General features: G+C 36.4%; 1 protein-coding gene across 1 annotated transcript in view; it reads right to left on the bottom strand.

The window, feature by feature from the left end:
* The window catches only part of LOC104530370 (sodium channel protein type 5 subunit alpha), a gene marked incomplete at its 5' end in the record, with an annotated part of 31,835 nt that extends 13,176 nt beyond the window's left edge, over window positions 1-18,659 (bottom strand). Inside the window, 12 exons of the mRNA XM_029086719.1 lie at window positions 1,534-1,688; window positions 2,770-2,881; window positions 7,069-7,521; window positions 8,293-8,646; window positions 9,831-9,983; window positions 10,106-10,344; window positions 10,936-11,038; window positions 12,845-13,036; window positions 14,538-14,732; window positions 17,016-17,160; window positions 17,795-17,858; window positions 18,417-18,659. Coding sequence (XP_028942552.1) covers window positions 1,534-1,688; window positions 2,770-2,881; window positions 7,069-7,521; window positions 8,293-8,646; window positions 9,831-9,983; window positions 10,106-10,344; window positions 10,936-11,038; window positions 12,845-13,036; window positions 14,538-14,732; window positions 17,016-17,160; window positions 17,795-17,858; window positions 18,417-18,659 — 2,408 coding nt within the window. The remainder of the gene's footprint in view (window positions 1-1,533; window positions 1,689-2,769; window positions 2,882-7,068; window positions 7,522-8,292; window positions 8,647-9,830; window positions 9,984-10,105; window positions 10,345-10,935; window positions 11,039-12,844; window positions 13,037-14,537; window positions 14,733-17,015; window positions 17,161-17,794; window positions 17,859-18,416) is intronic.
* Window positions 18,660-20,372: the final 1,713 nt, after the last annotated feature.

Here is a 20,372-nt window from a genome sequence, read left to right on the forward strand (position 1 = left end):
CAGTCTCATTTTCAGGTTGGTTGAAAAATCCTATACTTTCAGTTGTTTACGCCCAACACTTCTTCAAAAAATATCTGATGAGGGTCAGTTGTGGCTACCAAAACTCTTGACTTCCCAAATTATGAATTTTTCATAATAAAGCTTGAATTAAGCACATTAACCACTGTTTTTCAGACTTAGATCTCAAAAGGAGTTATCTTTAGTCAGCCTGTAGAGTTGTAATACAGATACGAAAAAACATGACAAACACCTTATCTGGAACTGTTTATTCATGGAGTTTCACATTTTTTCACCTAAACCCTGACATAGCTTTAATATCAGCGAAGGTTTAGAAAAATGTGTTCTTGATTGCTGTAATTTACATCATTGCTCACTTGTGTTTACTATATTTGCTGCCTTGCTAATTTATTTTAAGGTTTTGATAAATCCATTCCCAGTTCCTTCTAACATCAGCATTATTTCCTCACCAGGTCTCTAGCAATGTCTTTATTCTTCCTTTCATCCATTTCTCCCCTTCCTTATATCTCCATCTTAATTTCTCTTTTGCTGCCATGCCTAATGATTCACCCATCCAATTTCACCACTGTTACCTCCCCCTTAAAAATCCATGTCTGTCATTATTTTTACTTAATTTTTTTCTTAGACATATCAGAAGCCACCCTGTACCAAACCCTTTCCCATACCTTACAATTGCTAAATATAAATTACTCATCTCCTCTTGTATCCTTCTCTTTTACACTTACTCAAGAGCCCAGCGTGTCTCTAGAGCACATCAGAGGATTTAAAAACTTCCCTTTCTCTTATCCTCATTCAAATCTGTGAAACTATCACAGGGACATTTTTCTATGCATTCTTTCTACAATCACCAACACATTTCCTTTACTTTCAAGCAATGGACATGCCCGATGGTATGGTATCCCTTCTTCTTCAGGAAATTCCATATCAGCAAACAATTTTATATAAAAATAGAAAATGGACAAGTCCCTTTTTGCAAGAGGACAACAGTACCTTGTAAATGTGAAAGTCTGCAACACCACAATACATCTTTGATGAAAAGAAATCATATTGTTTTGTTATCTTGTGTTTGGTTACCAACTAGTTTTGAGAGTAGTAATGAAACATTGTCACCTACCAGTTTACAGTCATCTTCACATTTATATTTTGATCATCTTAATCTTTGATTTTAAATATAAAATTTTACTGACCAGTTAGTCTGCTTTAAACATTCAGAATTACTCTTAGTTTTTTAAGATTTCCTAAGTAATTTCAGACCCTGGTTTAGCCTCCCAATTAAGCACACGAGACTGTGCAGAACTATTCAGGAAGAATTATGAAGAAGACCGTGACTCCATAATTTAAATATCTTATCCAAGCAGGGGAGAGCCTTGTAACTTCTAATGGATATGTTTATTATACTCTTGTCTCTCCCTGGTGGAAGGAATGTAAGAGTAGAAGAAATAAATTAAATATAATGATTCTTTTCCTTTAGTGACAACCATCAATGCAAAATCTGAGAAATTAAATTAAATTTACCAGTGCTGCGCTGCTCAATATTATCATAAAAATTATAAAATTTTCAAACCAGTTATGTTTAACAATTCTGTAGCAGGTTTTTCTAAATTTCCACCAAGTTCTGCCTGGAAACTTAGTGATATCCACTACACAACATGGGAAACATTCAACACAACCTGAAAAGAAAAAGAACAGCATATTGGTTCTATGGAAAATGTGACAACATGGAATCTGAAAACTGTAAGACATCTTAAAATGAGCTTCTACAGACTGTACAAAGAATGTGCTTTTTTACCTATGGGATGATGCTGTGGCTGAAACGATCTATAGCTAAAGAAAAGACAAAATTTGTAGGCCAAAATAATCGCTTTTAATAGACCAACTCATACACGGAAAAAGCAAAGAAGCTTTTGTGCCCACAAGCCCTTCTGCAAGGATTTAATCTAAAACACCATTACTCCTATTCAAAAAATTTGCTTATTTTATTTTCTGTATTTATTCTTTTTGTTTTGAAAAGAGATATGAACTTACTAGTGGCTTAGTAAATCATTATTTTTACTGATTATTTTACAGAGACATTACAACTAGATCCTCTGTTCACTGTTTTGCGCCAGAAACATACTTCATTAATCTGTAAAGGTATTAGGGTTGAACCATGAGAGCCTAAGGAGCAGTTCAGGCAATCAAAGATAGTTGTCCACATTGGGATAAGCTGTACAGTCATCCGAATTCCATTAGCTGCACTGACTGGATATTCATCCACTGTACTGGCAGCTCAGACAAATTCAGCTGAAGTGTCATTTAAGATACCAGGTAGCAACACATACATATCCTGACTGACCTTCAGCTGCCCCTTCAGAAGTGCTGAGTGCCTTTGCTCATATACAGATATCTACAGTCTGATGTCTCAAGATGAGACTGAATCATACTCCAAAGATGTCATTTTGCTACCTAAACACAGGCGTTTAGAACCATTTTAGACTTCTTGAGATATTCTACAGCTTCTGTGACAGTTCTGCCAGCTTCATGCAGTTGTCTTGCCTATTTTCAGGCATCTCATATGGTACTAAATGCCTGTGTTCAGGCATCCCAACCCTGCTCCAGTTCTGTCCAGGCTTCAGGTATATTCATTTGAGTTTTTATGTTTATAAACAAGTTTCTCAGGCAAACAGCTTCTGACAATTTGGAAATGTTCCAAACCGATATCTTTGAAAACTGGTTCATTTGGTGTCAATGCAATACATAAAAGATTCTTACTTTTGGCAAAACAGTCCTTAGGTAGGTGTGACTTTTTAGGCTGGGGAAACACCTCCAGAAGAATAACTGGATCCACAGTGCTGGCTTCAGAATAGCTACTAGCATCACAATTCTGCACAGGAGAAGGGCCAAAAAGAGAATGCATTTGCTTTTCATTAATAAGGTTACTAGATTTAAAATAAATGAAACTTATCACCCTCTTCCCCACAAAATAAAATCTGCAGTATATAAATTATCTTAATGTTGCTGAACTACCAAAATAAAACTACAAATATAAGGGCAGAAAAGGCTAATCCCTAATCTTTGTTTCCATGGTTTTAATTTAATAAGTTTCTTGGTTTTAATAAGTTTCTTGGTTTCTTCTATTAATTCAACTTGTAAGAAGGAAAATGTTTAGAAGTGATTATATTATGCTACAACTTTACTTTAGAGAAAACTCTGATTTCTTCATGCCAGTTCAATTCTCTTTTCATTTTCAGAGATACAAATCATCTCAAAAGGCTTGAAGATGGGAAGGTCTAGCAGGAAAGAAATGTATGTATGGTCTATGCATCTCAAAGAATTGTAGTTATTCGTAGGTAACCTACACATCTATAAAACTAAAGACAATAAGGAAAATAAATATAAAGAAAAAGGCATAAAGCAATCTATCAGCCATAAGGTGGAAGTGCCCTGTATGACATGGAAAGGGAAGGCATGAGGATAGGGTTAAGAATGAGAAGCCAGAAGAAGAGAGAACTGCTTCTGTTGAAAGCCATGCTGCTCTACACTAACTTAAGGTCGTAGAGAATCTTCAACATAGACAAAAATGCAATTATTGAAATCCATGGGCATTTTAATATTTTAATATTATTTTAATACAAATATATCAAAATAAAGTATAACAAACAAAACTTTTGGCAATTTTATCTAAAATCAGAAAATGCTAAAGTGGTTTGACTTTTGGAGGTAGTAAACCAGAAAGCTGCTGAACTTCCATTTCATTTTCTGGGTCATTGGAGGCAAGCCATGATTCTTCACCTTTTTTGGTGTGGAACTGTACTTTACTAGAATAAACTAAGTTTCTAGACTAGAATTATGGTTGTTTTGGAAATTGTTTCCAGAGAACAAATTTTTGCATCCAAGGATGACAGCAAACAAAATTATCTATAAAAATGAATAATATATATCAGATATGTTCAAAGCAAGTGTGTTTCTTGATTAATTTGTTTATTTATTTTGTACAAAATAATATATTATGTTACACTGTTATCCATGGTTGTTTATAAGAGACAAATCTCCATGCTTTAAACTATTATTACGTCTAGAGAGATGTACCATCTCCAGCAGGATTACACTTGCTACTCTTTGGAAAACCCCAGTTTGTCTTGTCATTGCTGAATGAGAGAAACACTGTGACAATTTTTATCTCTAGCATACTCCACAAAATTATGAAACTTATAATTACCTCTTTTTGCTCTTTCTTTTGGTATGTTTCTGAAAAACCACTTGTAGTTTCAGAAGTCCCAGAAATCTGACTGAAGCCGCTCAAACTCTGACACTGCTCTCGATGTCTTAATCTGCCTCCCTGCATAAAATAATGCAAAACAGTTGATTTTCCTAATTTTTCTTCCTGAAAGTCATTACTAAAAGTCAAAATACTTTAACAGAAGCTAAATAATCCACAAAATGTAGCATATTTGTCTTTTTACAAGTAATGAACTTATATCCCTAAAAGGCATGTAAAAGTATGGTTTCTTCCTCAATGTCAAAGACTATTGTCCTGTGAGTATACTGTGGAAGTTCATTCCTCAAGATCTACATTTAGCCCACTGATGGATTCCTGCATTCAATTCACTATGTTCCAATGAACTGGTTCAGTAGCAACCTTTGGAGGTGTACCCCAACAGTCTCATGTTTCTAGTTGGAGGCAAAGGAGCTAAGTGATCCCAGTCAGCAATGAGTCCTTTTGCCATTACAGATTCCTAGTAATACCAGATTTCAGTGCAACAAGGAAAGAATTTCTTATCGTCATCAAATTCTTATGGATAACACATTTCAAATAGGCACAGATGATTCTAAGGTGACAGGCAATTTCTGTTTCTTTGAGAACTTGTCCAAAGATATCCCACTATGATGCCTCCTCTTACAATCAAAACATAAAAAATGGATCCTACCAGTCCACCTAGACACTAATCATATGATAATCCATCCAAAAATAGCACCTACTTTTGACATTTCTGCCATGGCATAATGCTAGGTAACTGCACTTTGAGCCCAAATACCTGTTCTGATAGATTTAAAATATGGTGATATCATAATCATAACACAACAGATACTCATAAAATAAAATCTTTAGCAGGCTAATCTAGGTACAGTATAGTGATCAAAACCTGACGTTCCACCTGAGCTTGCTGCTTACACATTTAGATGTGTTTTCTAGATGAGCTAAACCCCGTATCACCACATGCTCAGTTTTAACTATTAAGAAAAATAGCACAGTTGCAACACCTTAGGAAAGCTTATTCCTGCTTCAGTGTGGTTGCTGGAAATATAAGCAGAAATTAATAAAAAGACTTAAATGAAAATCAGAAGCTACTTTCTAGAAATGACTTTCTATCTTGCTTTATGTGAAAAAATGGCAAAATAGCTCATTCTTATGTTGTACAAGACAGCTTCTATTGGTACTTCCTTTAGTACAGGTCTGCAAAGGGTTAATTTTATTTTTGTTCACCTTCTGATAAAAGATGGCAGAGAAAGCATATTGGAGTCTGCTGCTTCTTATTACTACTGCCTGTGAAAAATGCAGGCTTCTAAAAGTAGCTAACTTGAGGTCCTTGTGCACTGAGCTGAGCTGAAACTGCTACTGGACATTTCATACCCAGCTGCAATACTCTCAATGGGCTAAAAGATATTACCCTTACTTTCTATAGGCAAAAATATTTATATAGGAATAAAAATCTCAGTGGATGATTGATGACACAGATGATGACCCAGTGATTCTGAACTAAAATGCATTCATGCATATAAATCATCATACTCAAACCCAGCATTCAATATCCTTTCTAAGAAATCGCATCACATATAATAAAAGTAACGATGCTGTCACAAACAGAATTTCATTTAGACACATCACCCTCCTCAAATGAAAGTCATCAGGTAAAATTCCATTATGTTAAAATACATCATTGGAGAGAAGAAAGCAAAAATAAGGAAAAATTTTAAAAAAGCATCAAGAAAGCAAAATAGGAGAAAACATGAAGTGCAAAAGTGGGCAACATACAAGTAATATGGACATGCAGAAAGGGACAGTGTTGAATGCAGAGGCCACAAAGGGTTTAACTCAGTTACTTGCCCTAAACTGCTTTGTGTCCTTTAAGATACCTAGGGGTGCCTAAGACATATATGTTCCATAGTTAAATACAACACAGGATCTACAGGAACTGACAGACACCTTTTTGGAGGTGCATTTAGAAGCCATATGAGATAATTCAGCACCTCAAATGGCACTTGATATCTATGAGGTGAGTAGTATGTGGAATCTTGAGATTCAGACATCTACATGGAGTATCTAATTGTGGCTGATACCTAATGTCATCTGAAGTGTTTCTACATATCCCTGGCCTCCAGATGCCAAAAAGATTTCCTATTGCTTCTGTGTCTTATTTGTCAGTCCCATGTGGATGAGACAGAGACCTGAAGTATCTCAAATATCCCTAAATGTCTACGTACAGGCAAACGAATTGCACTGTTATTGACTTCATGGCAGTAAAAATACGTCATTTACATTCAGAAAGACTTGAGCTTAAACCTGCCCAACACAATAAAATCAAGAGCTATAAAGGGGAGTCCAAAGTATTATAGAGGTTAAGAGGGGATTAAAAAAAAAAAAAAAAGATTTTTTTTTTAAAGTGAAGCCTTTATTTGCATTCCCTTTGGATTCCATGCAACTGAGAAGCAACATATAAGCAACACAAGAGGCCTGACTTCCAAAAATTCCAGGTGCTATCTGTAAGGCAAAGGAGACAAAAAGAAAGAATGTCTGTTGATCAAACTTCATTTAGCAATTGACAACAATAAATTAAAACAAGATAGATAAAAATAGAATTATGGCTATCAATGAGGTGAGTGATGAAAAGTGGATATTCAATATCCCTTATTGAATAATTATTTGGTAGCTCTTGCATTTTGAAGCTACAAGAAGAACAAAGAAAGTAAAATGGCAGAAATGACAGAAGGGAAAACATTTAGTGTTGAGTCTTTGAGATTATATTTACAGATACAAGTTACAACAATTTTTCAAATATTAATATTCCTTACCTGTTTCCTGTATTCTATTTCTGTGCATACTCTGTGCTCATCATCACCTTCATCAGTGTACTCCTCTGTTACTGCAATGGGAACACAGGTACTACAACTGGCTAAAGATTCTTCGTATTTCCTTGTTATTGAGGAACTCTCTTCAGTATTGCAATATCCATTGTCAAAGCAAGTGTTGTCTGTATCTTTTCTGACATCTGTCATGGCATAGTTATTTTCCTCTGTGTCTTTGGCAGAAATTCTCACTGAAGTCTTCTTTTTGGCTGTTGTTTTGAGGTTTCGTTTCATTATTTGGCCACAACGATCCAAAATTCTGTCTTTTGCAGACTGCAGGCCCTTGTGAATCCGTGCAATCGCAATCTGACATTTAGTCATTTGTCCAGTTTCCTCTTGTCCCATTGAGGAGTCAGTACTGAACGAACTCAGCAGCAAGGCAATGAATAGGTTGAGCACCTTAAAATAGTTAAAGTAAGTTGGAGACACTACTGCTAACAGAAAAAGCATTTCAGAAAACCCTCCTTAGATAAAAAAATCTCAATCTCACCACTGCAATTAAATTATTTACTGTTATACTGGAATATTAATATAGTGTGATATCGCTCCTTCTGGATGGAAAGGCAGGAGGAAAAAGAAAGGAAGTGAGGGTCTGGGTATATCAAATATATTTTCTCATGCTCTGATATCCGTAGTATGAGGTAGTAGATGTTGAAAAACAGTAGGCAAAGATAAGTTTTAATAACACCACCATCAAAAAGGATCTGGTATAGACTAACAAATGAAGCAGATGAAAAAGATTTAATCTTCGAGTATATATATGTTGCATCTACTATATGTCATACAGACCAGAAAATCTGGGTACTGTAAATTTTGATAATATAAGGATAAGTTGATAAGCATTAAAAGCACTTCAAAGTTTGATTATTTGATCCTAGAAACAAAAAAGATTAAGAAATCAGTCATCAAATTATCAGAAGCACTGCACTTCTATAGTCTGGGTAGAAGAAATAATTTTGTGTATTTTGCTTAGCAGCTACCTCTTGGGTGAGAAAGAGAAGGACAGGTGAAAAGGGGAAAAAGACAGAAGGAAAATGTATTTTAAGTAACATCCAGAAGAGGAGAGTGTGGATACTCTTCAAATTATAAATTTTGCCTCAGAAAAAAAAAAAAAGATGCCAGTGTAACTGGATGCATTCAGTAGGGACTGAAAAATAGCTTGAAACTCACCACCAGGTTTCCTATCACCAGGACTAGCAAGAAAATGGGAAGACATAGCCCTTTTCCAGCCACTTCCATACATTCCCACATGGTTTCAATCCATTCTCCACATAATATCCGGAATATAATCAGGAATGAATGACAAAAATCCTTCATATGCCAGCGCAAATTCTCATCAGTGTTTATTTTATAGTAATAATTCTCATAATAACTGCCCAAAACCTGCTTTCCTACTACAGCAAAAATAAACACAGTGATCATCAAAACCAGAGTGAGGTTACCCAGAGCACTAACTGAGTTTAGAATTATTTTCATAAGAGTATTTAAGGCTGGCCAGGACTTTGCCAATTTGAAGATCCTGAGCTGTAAGTAAAACACAAGAGAACAATGTGAGTGGTGAACACTGCATAGATAACACAGCACACATAAAAAACAGATCCTGCATGTATTATGCTGTATTCAATAACACCATCATAATTTTTCCCCTGAAGTAAGGTTTATAATTGTTCTGATCCAAAAGCACTGTGCTTGAGCTCAGTTGGTTAATGTTACTGAGAAGAGTGAACTGCCAAAGGAAGCTTTCAGGTTGTTTGTGCTATGTTAGATACGAGTATTTGCAAGTCAATTAACATTAATAGTGATAACAATAATAGTAATAAAAATCAAGTGGCTTACAGATACTTGGATAAGGCTTATGAAATGATTACATTTCAGACTAAATCAAATGTAATCAGACAAAAATTGAAAAAAGAATTTTTTCTACCTCTCACTCAACAGACTTAAAATAGGATCTGAAAAGCCAGATGGGATCTGTTTTATGCACCCTCATGAGCAAAAAGGACATTTTTAGTCAAATTAGCATTCAGGGCTGTTAAAATCTCTCAGTCATTATAAACAAGACGAAACAGAATTCAATTTAATTTCTAGGTGTGATGACTCTGAAAAGCTATGAAGAATGTTAGAAGTAATTAGTAAATTTTGCATTCTAAATGCACAAGTAAGGATATAAGCAAAAAAAGTAACATTATACATAGACATCTCAGAGTTACTCCTCCTTTTCCCTAAAATTAAGGAAACCCTTGAGGAGACCTCAAGGCCAAGTCTAAGCCTTGAAGAAAGCTATGTTATTTTAGAAATCTCAACTCAAAAGGAAAAGCTGTGAAGGAACTTTTACTCTCTTTAAGCTCATTAAAACACTGAGATAGTATGTTTTCCTAATTGAAGATTTGAAATGTAGTTGAGCAGTGCCACTGTACAAACCTAACAGGGAATCAGTGAACTCTCTGCTAGGTCAAATCTCTGAGGGGGTGCACTGAGCCAGAGGATTTGTAATATTCAATATACACAGTCTAATAAACATATTTAATGTATTCTGTAATATTCATTTAATATCCAATCTAATTAAACATTCATGCTGGCTTACTATTTACTAGTAGAGAACTGATTTAACAGATACATCATCAAAATAATTTGTGAGAATTTTGCTAGAATCTTCTACAAATCTATACAACACAAGTACTTTTATAAAAGAAGAAATAAACAATTACCAGTCTGAAAGACGACAGATTTGCTTTAAAGCTTATTAGGCCAATCATAACAACTATGCTATCAAAAATATTCCATTTTTGCTGAAAATAATTATAAGGATCTAGAGCAATGATTTTCAAAATCATTTCTGCTGTAAAAATCAGGGTGAAGACCTGGAAAGAGGAAAAAGAAATTCAGCAAAATGTCACTGAAAAAGTATATTTCTTTATGGGAATGCCCCAGTATAAATATGGGGTTGTAACTCCATATGTACTCTAACACAGATCTAACTTACCTTGTCACTTATATAGATCATTCGTTGGTAATCAGGTGGCATGTCAGGGTACTCCAGAGCCATGAACAAGGTATTCACAATAATGCAAACCATGATTAAGAGATCAACAAATGGATCCAAAATTATCAATTTCACCTTCTCTTTGACTACTCTCCAGAATGGACAACAATTCCAAATTAGATACTTCGGAGCAAAACGTTTCCATAATGAAGGGCATTTCAGTTTTGACTCTTGCAGCTCTAAATGACAAAGAGGAAAAGTGACATATGAATAATCTTATGTGGAATTTCATAGTATGAAGAAAGAGACAATCGGTCATAGAAAAAATTGAAAAGAAAACTCAGCCTCATGTGAGCAGAATGGCATCATTGAATCCTATCACTTGTTACTTGGTTGAACAGACTGACTTCCTCCAAGGTAGAATACAACCTGTTCACCAGACATTTGAAGCCCAAATATCCAACCATTTTTTGGTCCAACTGCTTGTTCACCCATGCAGATCCTAAAACCCTAACTTGGATGAAAAAATATTGTGGGGAAAGCTTGCTGAAGTCAAGGTAAATGAAAACATTGCTCTCCCCTCATCCACAAACCCCAGTCAATTTATTGTACAAGGCAATCAAATCGGTCAGGCTTGATTTATCCTTGGCAATTGCAAGTTACAGTTGCAGTTACATGAGATACAAGAATATTTATTTTATGGAAATCTACATTTGATTGCAACATAATTTCCCCTAGTGACTTCTAAAATAATGCTGACTGTTTGTGACATTTCAATCTCTTAGGTCAGGTTATACAATTATCAGGAAAAACACTGCAGAATGACTTACCTAAATTTTCTGTAATAACAGTCGCTGCACTCATTAACCTCTGTCTTCGAAAAGGATCATTAATAGAATCCACTGACAATTCATAGGACAGCAGTACTTGCCTCTTTGGTTAGAAAGACAGCAGAAGATAATATAATGAGGGAAAATAAAGAAGTGGCAATATAAAAATTATGTCCAGCATAAGATAAATGTGCTTTCAAAAATATACCTTGTAATGAAGCCTTACTTTGCTGAAAGAATGTAAAACAAAACAATAGAATAATATCATGTATTTACCTTTGAAGGCAAAGGACATTTCATCAAAACCAGTAATATTTTTCAATAAATTGTTTAATTCTGAAAATACTTAACAGCAGCAATAATGCCATTATATAAGAAGTACAGAACCATTAACAGGGGAACAAACGAAAAAAATCACTCCATCTTTCCAGTTACTGATAAAAAGTACCTACAAAAAGAACACTGACAAATTTGAACAAATTGTTGTCTATTTAACTATGAATTATTTATTTTTAAGAAATATTAAATATTTATTAACAATATATATTTAATAATATCAAGAATAGTTATTTAGTGAATAAATTACCAGCTTTCCCAGCCCTACTAAGCCTATCAAGATCTATACTAATATTGAACTGCCTAAAAGTACTTTTGTTTTCTTTAGAAGTCCACACATGGACTAAGCATTGAAAAGGTAACAAATCTATACTCTACTTGGATGCTGGACCATTGGTATTATGATAGTAAAGACTGTCCACAAGATATATGGTATTTTGCCAGTTTCACTGGTACGTGGAAAATCCCCAAGATTAATCAAAGAATTGCAAGTCTTAATAGCAGGTTCTTAATTGCTCTAGAAAGGAGTGATGAGCAGATCTTTTCCAAAGCCATAAGTCACTGCTGTAATCAAGATGTGAAATAGCATGTGTGGGATTCAGCCTAATATTCAGACATCTGTATTTAATTTGTGCAGGTGCACAGTGCATCTAAAATCCCATTATAGTTGATACATACTGTTTTTATAAGTTTGATTGACTTAAACATAAGTGTCTGAAGCCATTTCAGATGGACTATTAAGACATTTGGTATCTGACACATCCACAGTCTCAGACTAAGGCATGACACATCATGTCTGTACCAATCTGTAGAGTACGTAGAGGCCAGGTAAGACTGTAGAAATCCTATAATGTCACTAGGTATCAATTTTTATCGAAAAAATTAAATCTCCATTTGACTCTAGGAGTTTAGAACCTAAATCAGATTTAGACACCTTCAAATGCCTGATCCAGTTGCCTAAATCGAGGAATTTAGTAGCATTTGAGATGCCATAATATATTTGAGATATCCGTACACAGTGCTAGAAGATGTGCCACAGATGCCAAAGATATCCAGGGTATCCAATCTGTTCAAGAACATCTTAAAAGGTCCTAGATGCTTATAGTTAGAAAAGTGAATCATGCCCCTAACATTAGAAGTCTTCATACTGAACTGAATCCAATCCTAAATATTTAGGCCAGAGAATTAGCTGTGTGTACAAAAAATAAGAAAGGTTAAGTCATTAGGGAAATACTAAAACTTCCAGGATTTTATGTTTGTTTATGCAGCACAATAGAGATGCCGATAGATCTTGCCACAGTTATAAGTGTAGAGGGCTATAATGTGTTATAAGTACGCTGTACACTACTGACTGCCACTTTGAATATTTTTCAAGTCCATATAGTGCTGTCTCCCCCTGGTCTCAAAATCTGACTTTCAGATTGCTTTAAAAAACAAGTTAATGCAATGCATGCAAGAAGGAAAAGAGAAAAAAAAAAAAAGGGTAAAAAAATGTAAATAAAGAATTTCTGCTCATCAAATTTTCATATCACATGCAAGTCTAATGAACATATCTTCTGTTTCAAATACTTACAAGCTTCTTGTGGCAGTGACCAGGCTGTGAATTAAATATATGCTCCTCTTTGCCATCACCACCTAAAATTAAGTTTTGTCTTAAAATACGTTTTTCTTTCTTCATCTCTTTTTCATTTGAATTTTTAAAGTCAGCAACTGACATTTCAGATCTGACGGCTAAGGCCTTATTACCTTCTCCAGCAGCCAAGATCTGTAAAAGAAACAGCAAAAAGTCTGTGTATTAAAATAAGGCGAATGGACTAGGATCATATACAGTTTAATTATTATGCTATCTGAATGCTCTGCATTAATAATTATTATATTTCAAATATTAAACTACTATAAAAAGCCAGGAGTAAAAAACAGTACTCACAATACTGAAAGATAAAGCAGGCTTACTTATCAGCTACTATAACTAAACTTAGTCCTCGTAACTTTAGATATTATATTTTGTATCTGCATTATAGAATATTAAGGTGTGTCCTTTTACTTTCCTTTTCTTGTTTTGGACAGGCCATTGACCCCAAAGGCAATAGAAAACTAAGGGCTCAAAGTAAAATCTAAAATGTTAAATCTTTCTTAACTACTAATCCTGTCAAAAGAAAAAATATAACAAAAGCCTAAAGTAAAGCTTGGCAAGCTGGAATTTCGGGCAGAGAAACATTACAGGCCTATCGATAGATGTAGAGGAGGAATTTGGTAAATCAAATGCTTTTCATTTAGCAATTAAATTGGGTAGTTGCTAGAGAATGTTTGTATTTCCTCAAGTCTGACTTTTCTGATTGTTACCAGTAAATCAGAGGTACCTTTTATAAAAAAGTTAGAAGATAAATAAGTCATGTAAGAATTTTGAATCTGCCTTGTTGCCTCAGCTCAGAGCTTTACTTCTCAGGAATAAAAAAAAATAAAAATAAAAACAAACAATAAAGTGATCCCTGGTCCCCTACAGGCCAAGAAATGAATGAATCTAGGAAATACTGTGCAAAGAGGAAACTGTAGAAATCTGATGTGTGTTTATTAGCTCTCCAAACCAATAGCAAAGAAGCTAACACAGTTTCTGGATGACCTTCTACGTTAATATGGAACTAATGGCATTAACCTGGCTGATGACTACTCCTGCTCTTGTCAACTGGTAGACCTTCTGCGTGCAATCACTCAACCCTCCTTAAATAGCTGAGCACAGTGGCTGTCCAAAAACTTGTGTTTTTAATCCTGAAATATATCAGTGTCAGAACTTCCAGTCTCAGGGAAGTGTAGAAATGGCAACATTTCTTATGGATGCAAAGACTCATACTTCCTTCATCAGACTACACAGTAATAGCAAGAAGGAATATCTAGAGAAAGGGATTTTTGTATGCAGCAGTAGTGGTAGTATTCAAGAATGGGGTGAATCACAGAGTGCAGGCATCTATGCGATACCATAAAAGCTTTCCAGAAAGCCATTCCTATACAAAGTCTGGTCTGCAATCCTAAAACATAATATGATTTAAATTGGAATCATGCTGATTGTGTGTATCACAGAAATATTTCTATAAATTTAAATATATATATGCATACACATGTGTGTTTACAGACAGAGAGAAAAAGAAATGAAGTGTGAGAAAGTATTGTAAGAGGTACATGTTTAATTAAAAACTTTATTTCCCTAATTCACGAACAGAAGAAAACAAAAGGAATCACAAATTATATATTACATAAAATAATTTACAAACCTGTTCTTTCTCTAGAATTTGTTTGGCATCCTGAAGTAATTTTTCCTTTGCCTCTGTTTCAGCAAGAGTAGCTCTATTTTCCTCTTCATATGCCATAGTTACTACAGCCAAGATCAGATTGAAGAGGTAAAATGAGCATAAAAAGATGACCCCCAGAAAAAATAAGATGTACTTCTTTCCAGATGTACGGATAGTCTGTGAGGAAAAGGTAAAGGTTGTAATAAATTCTTAACAAACTAACATTTACAATAGAATTTCAGACTAACTTTAAACAATTTATTTTCCTATGCAGTTATGTTGGTGGGGGGGATTTTTGGTTGTGGTGGAAGGAGCTACCCTGTGAGAAGCTTTGCAAAGCTCCCCTGGCTCCAAAGCATAACCACCCCAGCCCAGGCTGAGCCAATGAGCACTAGAGAAATGACTCTGTGAATCCATATCTGTGAGGGGAAGGATGGTCTTGAAAAGGAGAAGGTGGAGAGAACCTGGAGGAGAGGCCATTGACTTGAACAAAAGATGACCATCAGCCTGAAAAAAGAGAGAGAATCATGGCCAGGAGGAAGGAGAAGGAGGTGAGGACAGAGAACCTCAGACACCCAGTTCAACTGCCTGGAGTAGGAGAAGGTAAATGAGGTCCCCTGCAGCTCACGGAAGTTCAATGGCAGAGCACATACCCCATGTGTAGGCCATGGAGGACTCCACGCTGGAGCAGAAAGGGAGCCTGAGGGCAGGTGTGACTGAATTGAGACCCCAGAGTTGCTCAATGCCAGATCAGGGGTGGATCCCCAGATCTGGGGGTGAGGATGTGCGCTGGACCGGAGGCCCATCTGCAGCCCATGGATGTTCCCATGCTGGAGCCGGGAGCTGACCCCAAAGAGGTCCGTGACTCCATGGGAAGCTCATATTGGAACACCTTGTTCCTGGACTTTCATGCCAGGAAGAGCAGCAGAGGTGAACTGACTTCAAACCCCATTCCCTGTCCCCTGTGCTGCTGGTGGGTGGAAGGCAGAGACATTGGGAGCAAAGTGATTTGAGCCCAGGAAGAAGGGAGGGGTGGGGAAGGTGCTGTCAGATGTGGTTGTTATGTCTCACTCTGCTACTCAGATGAATGGTAACAAATTAATTTGATTTTTCTTCCTCAGGTTGAGTCTGTTTTGCCCGTGACCATCACTGGTGAGTGAACCCTCCCTGTCCTCATCCTTATCTGTGCCCCCTTGTTGTGATTCCCTTCCCATCTCACCGGGTGGGGGGAGTGAGTGCAGGACCACATGGTCCTACTGTGGGTAAAACCACCACAACAATAAAAAAGGTCAACATACTGCACTGTTTTCTTTTAAACAATGGTAGGATCTACCTCTGGTCTAAGTTATGCAGAACATCTAGAAATACAATTAGTCAGGAGTTCCTCTGGCCTTCAAGTAAATAAATTTCAGCTCTTAAAAACTTCTTTGTGATAATGCAATGTTTTTATATAACACACCATCAAATAATGATGCCATGTATTGCAGAGAATTAACAAAATCCATTCTTAAAATTAAATATCTCCCAGCAAAACAGGCAAACAATCACGAGCTTAGGTTGTAAGAAGACAACTTCAGTTGTAAAGAGATATACAGGTGTCTACAAAAGAAATTAATAAAACTCAGTGCTCAGGATGAAAGCTAGGATTATCTAAACCATCATGAAAGATGCTATAATAAATGAATCAGAGACAATATTTTGACTGATTGCTTATTCTTATGGTTTTTTTAAGTGGCAGCAAAGGAGATGGCTCAAAACTAAGCTGTGCACATTAAAAACTAAAAACCACATGACCTCCAAAAGGTAAAAATAAGATGTATCCACTTGAAAAAAAATCTGTTAATAAAGGTTGCTGGGAAAAAGTTAAAGTGGACCATATGAAAGCTACAGAACAAGGCAGGGGATAACTCCCTTCTAGCAAGGGTGCTGCATATATGTAAGGGAGTTCTCTTATGTAATTTTTGTATCATTTTTGTCAAAAAACCAGAATTTGAAATTTATATTCAACTCTCTGAATCATATTTTTTAGTACCAGTTGTCAAAAAATATCTGAATTGTATGTGTATTGTGTTGGGCCAAAAGGTTTAGTGAGGAGTCAGGACTTATAAAGAAGAGAAACAGAGCATGTAACAAGTCCTCATAACCCCTGCAGCAGCAGTGAGCTCACTAGTCAGATCTACTATATACCCCAATTCTCTGGTAGTTACATATTGATATTTAACTATTAATCACTGATCCAAGTGTGTCCTCCAACAAAACTATGAGCATTCACCGCAGGATTGCTCCCATCCAATATCACTTGAAGGTGTTACAGTTTAGTCACCTGAAGCTACTTCCTTAATATTTATGTAGATTTCTAAAGTAATTTGCTACCAGTAATGTTAGAACAGGTATAGACTTTTCTAGTGGACATAAAGCTCCATGTCTAAAGTCATTCTAGGAGGTAATAAAAGTACCTACTTGTCTGTAGAGGCGTTCCCAGTAATCTTGTGTCATCAGACGGAATAAAGAGAGGAAGGCCCAGCCAAAATGATCAAAACTTGTGTAGCCAAAGTCAGGATTCTTTCCAATATTCTTGCAGCTATAGTTTTCTGGGCACTCTTTGCTAATCACAAAAGAAATGTTAAACAATACTTACTTGAAGTATTAGATTGTACCTGGAAGTGTCCAGTACACAACATCAAATATAGATTTGTTCAGTTTATCTGAAAGTCTGTTGCATTATTCCCCAATATAATTCTGCCAGAAGGGCTGATTTATATCAGACAATCCTAGAAAGCCATTTGTCTAGTCAAAGAAACTGGATAGAAACTTTAGTTCCATCTAGTTTTTGACTAGACAGAAACTCTCCACTGATGTAGGATACATGCAAACAAATAACTAGAGAGGGGAAAAAATTGGAAATATGTTTACTATTAAATAATTCACCCAGATGAGGACACGAGAGTTTATTAATATCTCACAACTCTTTACTGATCTGTTCCCGTCCTCCTTTATATCTTTTGACATTACCATTATATTACCAGTGGTTAGAAATAAAGCACATATATAATTGCTTGCATTCTAGTACTTTACTTCTTTTTCTGATGTGAAATATTTGGATTTTAATTTAATACCTAACTCACATACACATTCCACCCTCCTGAAAAATAATCACCATTCCTTTAGGCCAAAAATGAAACCACAGCACATCTGGAAGAAAAAAATAATAAAGTAGTAAAATTGTTTTGTTCACTTACTCAGGATCTGAACTGAACCCACAGAGCAATATTTCAGAAGATTTATTCATTCTGTAGCAGATATCTAATAAAAAAAAAAATCAAGGAATCATAAAATCAGAAGTTGTCAGTTCCTACAGCACTCTGATAGTAAACCATACATGACTGCACTGTAAAAACCAGCCTGATGGACAAAATTGCTGTGAAAGACTCCTTTCACAACAAAGGGCATACAGAGCTGTTCCTCAGCAGATCTGTCCCTATGGCAATTTAAAAAAAAAAAAAATCAACTGCATAACTCACAGTGTAAAATTTTATTTTGAAATAAAGGAGTAGGTAAAATCCCTGCACAATATAGCTTAAGTGATGGAAAAAATCATTCTCTATGTAGTACCCCTAAAATCAGGATCCCCGTGCAATGTGCATAGTTAAAGAAGCAAATGCTTATAGAAAACACAGTCCTTTCCATCCCCCATACTGTTAATTTCTTTCCAAATCCAAGATTCACTAATCTCACATTCAGTTGTCTCAGAGACTTCATATTACTACTTGTGTAAATGGAAGAACATACCTTCTGGTGAGAAACACACACAACTATATTGTAACAACTCTGTGAAAAGACAAGACATACATAGGAACATACACAGATGATGTAAAAGGAGAGAAGAATAAAATTTACCTTTGTCATTTGGTACATATGTCTTGGCATCCTTACATAATGTGTCATTGTATACAGTATTACTGAGGACACATTTGGATGTTAAATTGCCCATAAAAAGCTGGAGGCCTACTAGAGCAAATACACTCAAGCAAAAAACAGTCAAGATCAACACATCAGTAAGTTTCTTAACGGATTCAATAAGTGAATTTACGATGACTTTCAGACCTAGAAAAATAAGATTCAATAATATGCCAAATGAGAAGAGGAATGCAGTAGCCTTCCCATATGACAACAGTTGCAAGCATATTAAAAACAGGCAGTGTAAACCATTAAACAGCTATGCAATTCAGAGTATTAAATGAGGTAAAATAAAGCATAGGAATGAGTATTTTTAATTAAATTTCTTAACCGTAACTTATTTGGCTTTTACTTCCTTCTAACACTAATTTTGTTAACTTGAAAATTCTAAATTAAGACAGCATCTAAGCAAACTCTTACAAACTTCAATGAATATGGAGAGATTTCTGTGCTTGATTAACATTAAACAAGTACTTCATATTGTGCCAAATACACATTACAGTAAAGGACAGCATCTGCTGACCTCAGGCAATTCTGTCTTAGAAGACAATGCTTTACAGATGTCATTATAGAATCACAGAATCCCAGAACTGTTTGGTTGGGAAAGACCTTTGAGATCGAGTCCAACCATACCTATCCACTACTAAACCATCTCTCTGAGCCCCCAATCTACCTCAACCACCTCCCTAGGCTGTTCATTCCAGTGCCTGATAACCCTTTCAGTGAAGAATTTTTTCCTGACATCCAATCTGTACCTTCCTTGGTGCAACTTGAGGTCATTTCCTCTTGTTCTATCACTAGTTACCTGGGAGAAAAGACACACACCTGCCTCACAACAACCTCCCTTCCTGTAATTGAAGACAGTGATAAGGTCTCCCCTCAGCCTCCTTTTCTCCAGGCTAAACAACCCCAGATCACTCAGCCACTCCTCATAAGACTTGTTCTCCAGCCCCTTCACCAGCTTGGTTGCCCTTCTCTGGACATGCTCCAGTGCCTCAATGTCCTTCTTGTAATGAGGGGCCCAAAACTGGACACAGTATTCAAGGTGCAGCCTCACCAAGGCTGAGTACAGGGGAAGTGTGACTTCCCTGGTCCTGCTGGCCACACTGTTTCTGACACAAGCCAGGATGCTGTTGCCCTTCTTGGCCACCTGATTACACTGCTGGCTCACGTTCAGCCGGCTGTTATCCAACACCCCCAGGTCCTTTTCTGCTGGGCAGCTTTCCAGACACTCTTCTCCAAGCCTGTAGTGTTGCATGTGGTTGTGTCACCAATTTAAAAGCAAAAGAACATCTATGACACTGGGAAGGGAACAAATATATGTTGAGGACCACCCAGTTGGAATGCAGCTTGGCAGAAAGGACCTGGAGGACATCAAGATGAACATGAGCCAGCAGCGTGCCCTTGCCACAAAGAAGGTGAATGGTACCCTGGGCTGCATGAGGCAAAGCACGTCCAGCAGGTCAAGGGATGAGATCCCTCTACTCAGCATTAATGAGGGCCCATTAGTACTGAGTCCAGTTCTGGGCTCCCCCGTACAAGAGGCATATGAACATACTGGAGAAAGTTCAACCACAAATGAAGGGACTGGAGCACCTCTCCCATGAGAAAAGGCTGAGAGAGCTGGGACGGTTCAGCCTGGAGAAGAGAAGGCTCAGGGGGGATTTCATCAATGTATATAAATACCTGAAGGGAGGATGCAAAGAAAATGGACCCAGGCTCTTCTCAGTGGTGCCCAGTGACAGGACCAGAGGCCACAGGCACAAACTAAAACATAGGTAATTACCTCTGAACACTAAGAAACCCTTTTCTACTGTGAGTGTCTGGGCACTGACACAGGTTGCCCAGGGAGGTTGTGGA

The sequence above is a fragment of the Antrostomus carolinensis genome, unplaced genomic scaffold (assembly GCF_000700745.2).
Source record: "Antrostomus carolinensis isolate BGI_N321 unplaced genomic scaffold, ASM70074v2 scaffold18729, whole genome shotgun sequence".
In the NCBI taxonomy this organism is placed as follows: domain Eukaryota; kingdom Metazoa; phylum Chordata; class Aves; order Caprimulgiformes; family Caprimulgidae; genus Antrostomus; species Antrostomus carolinensis.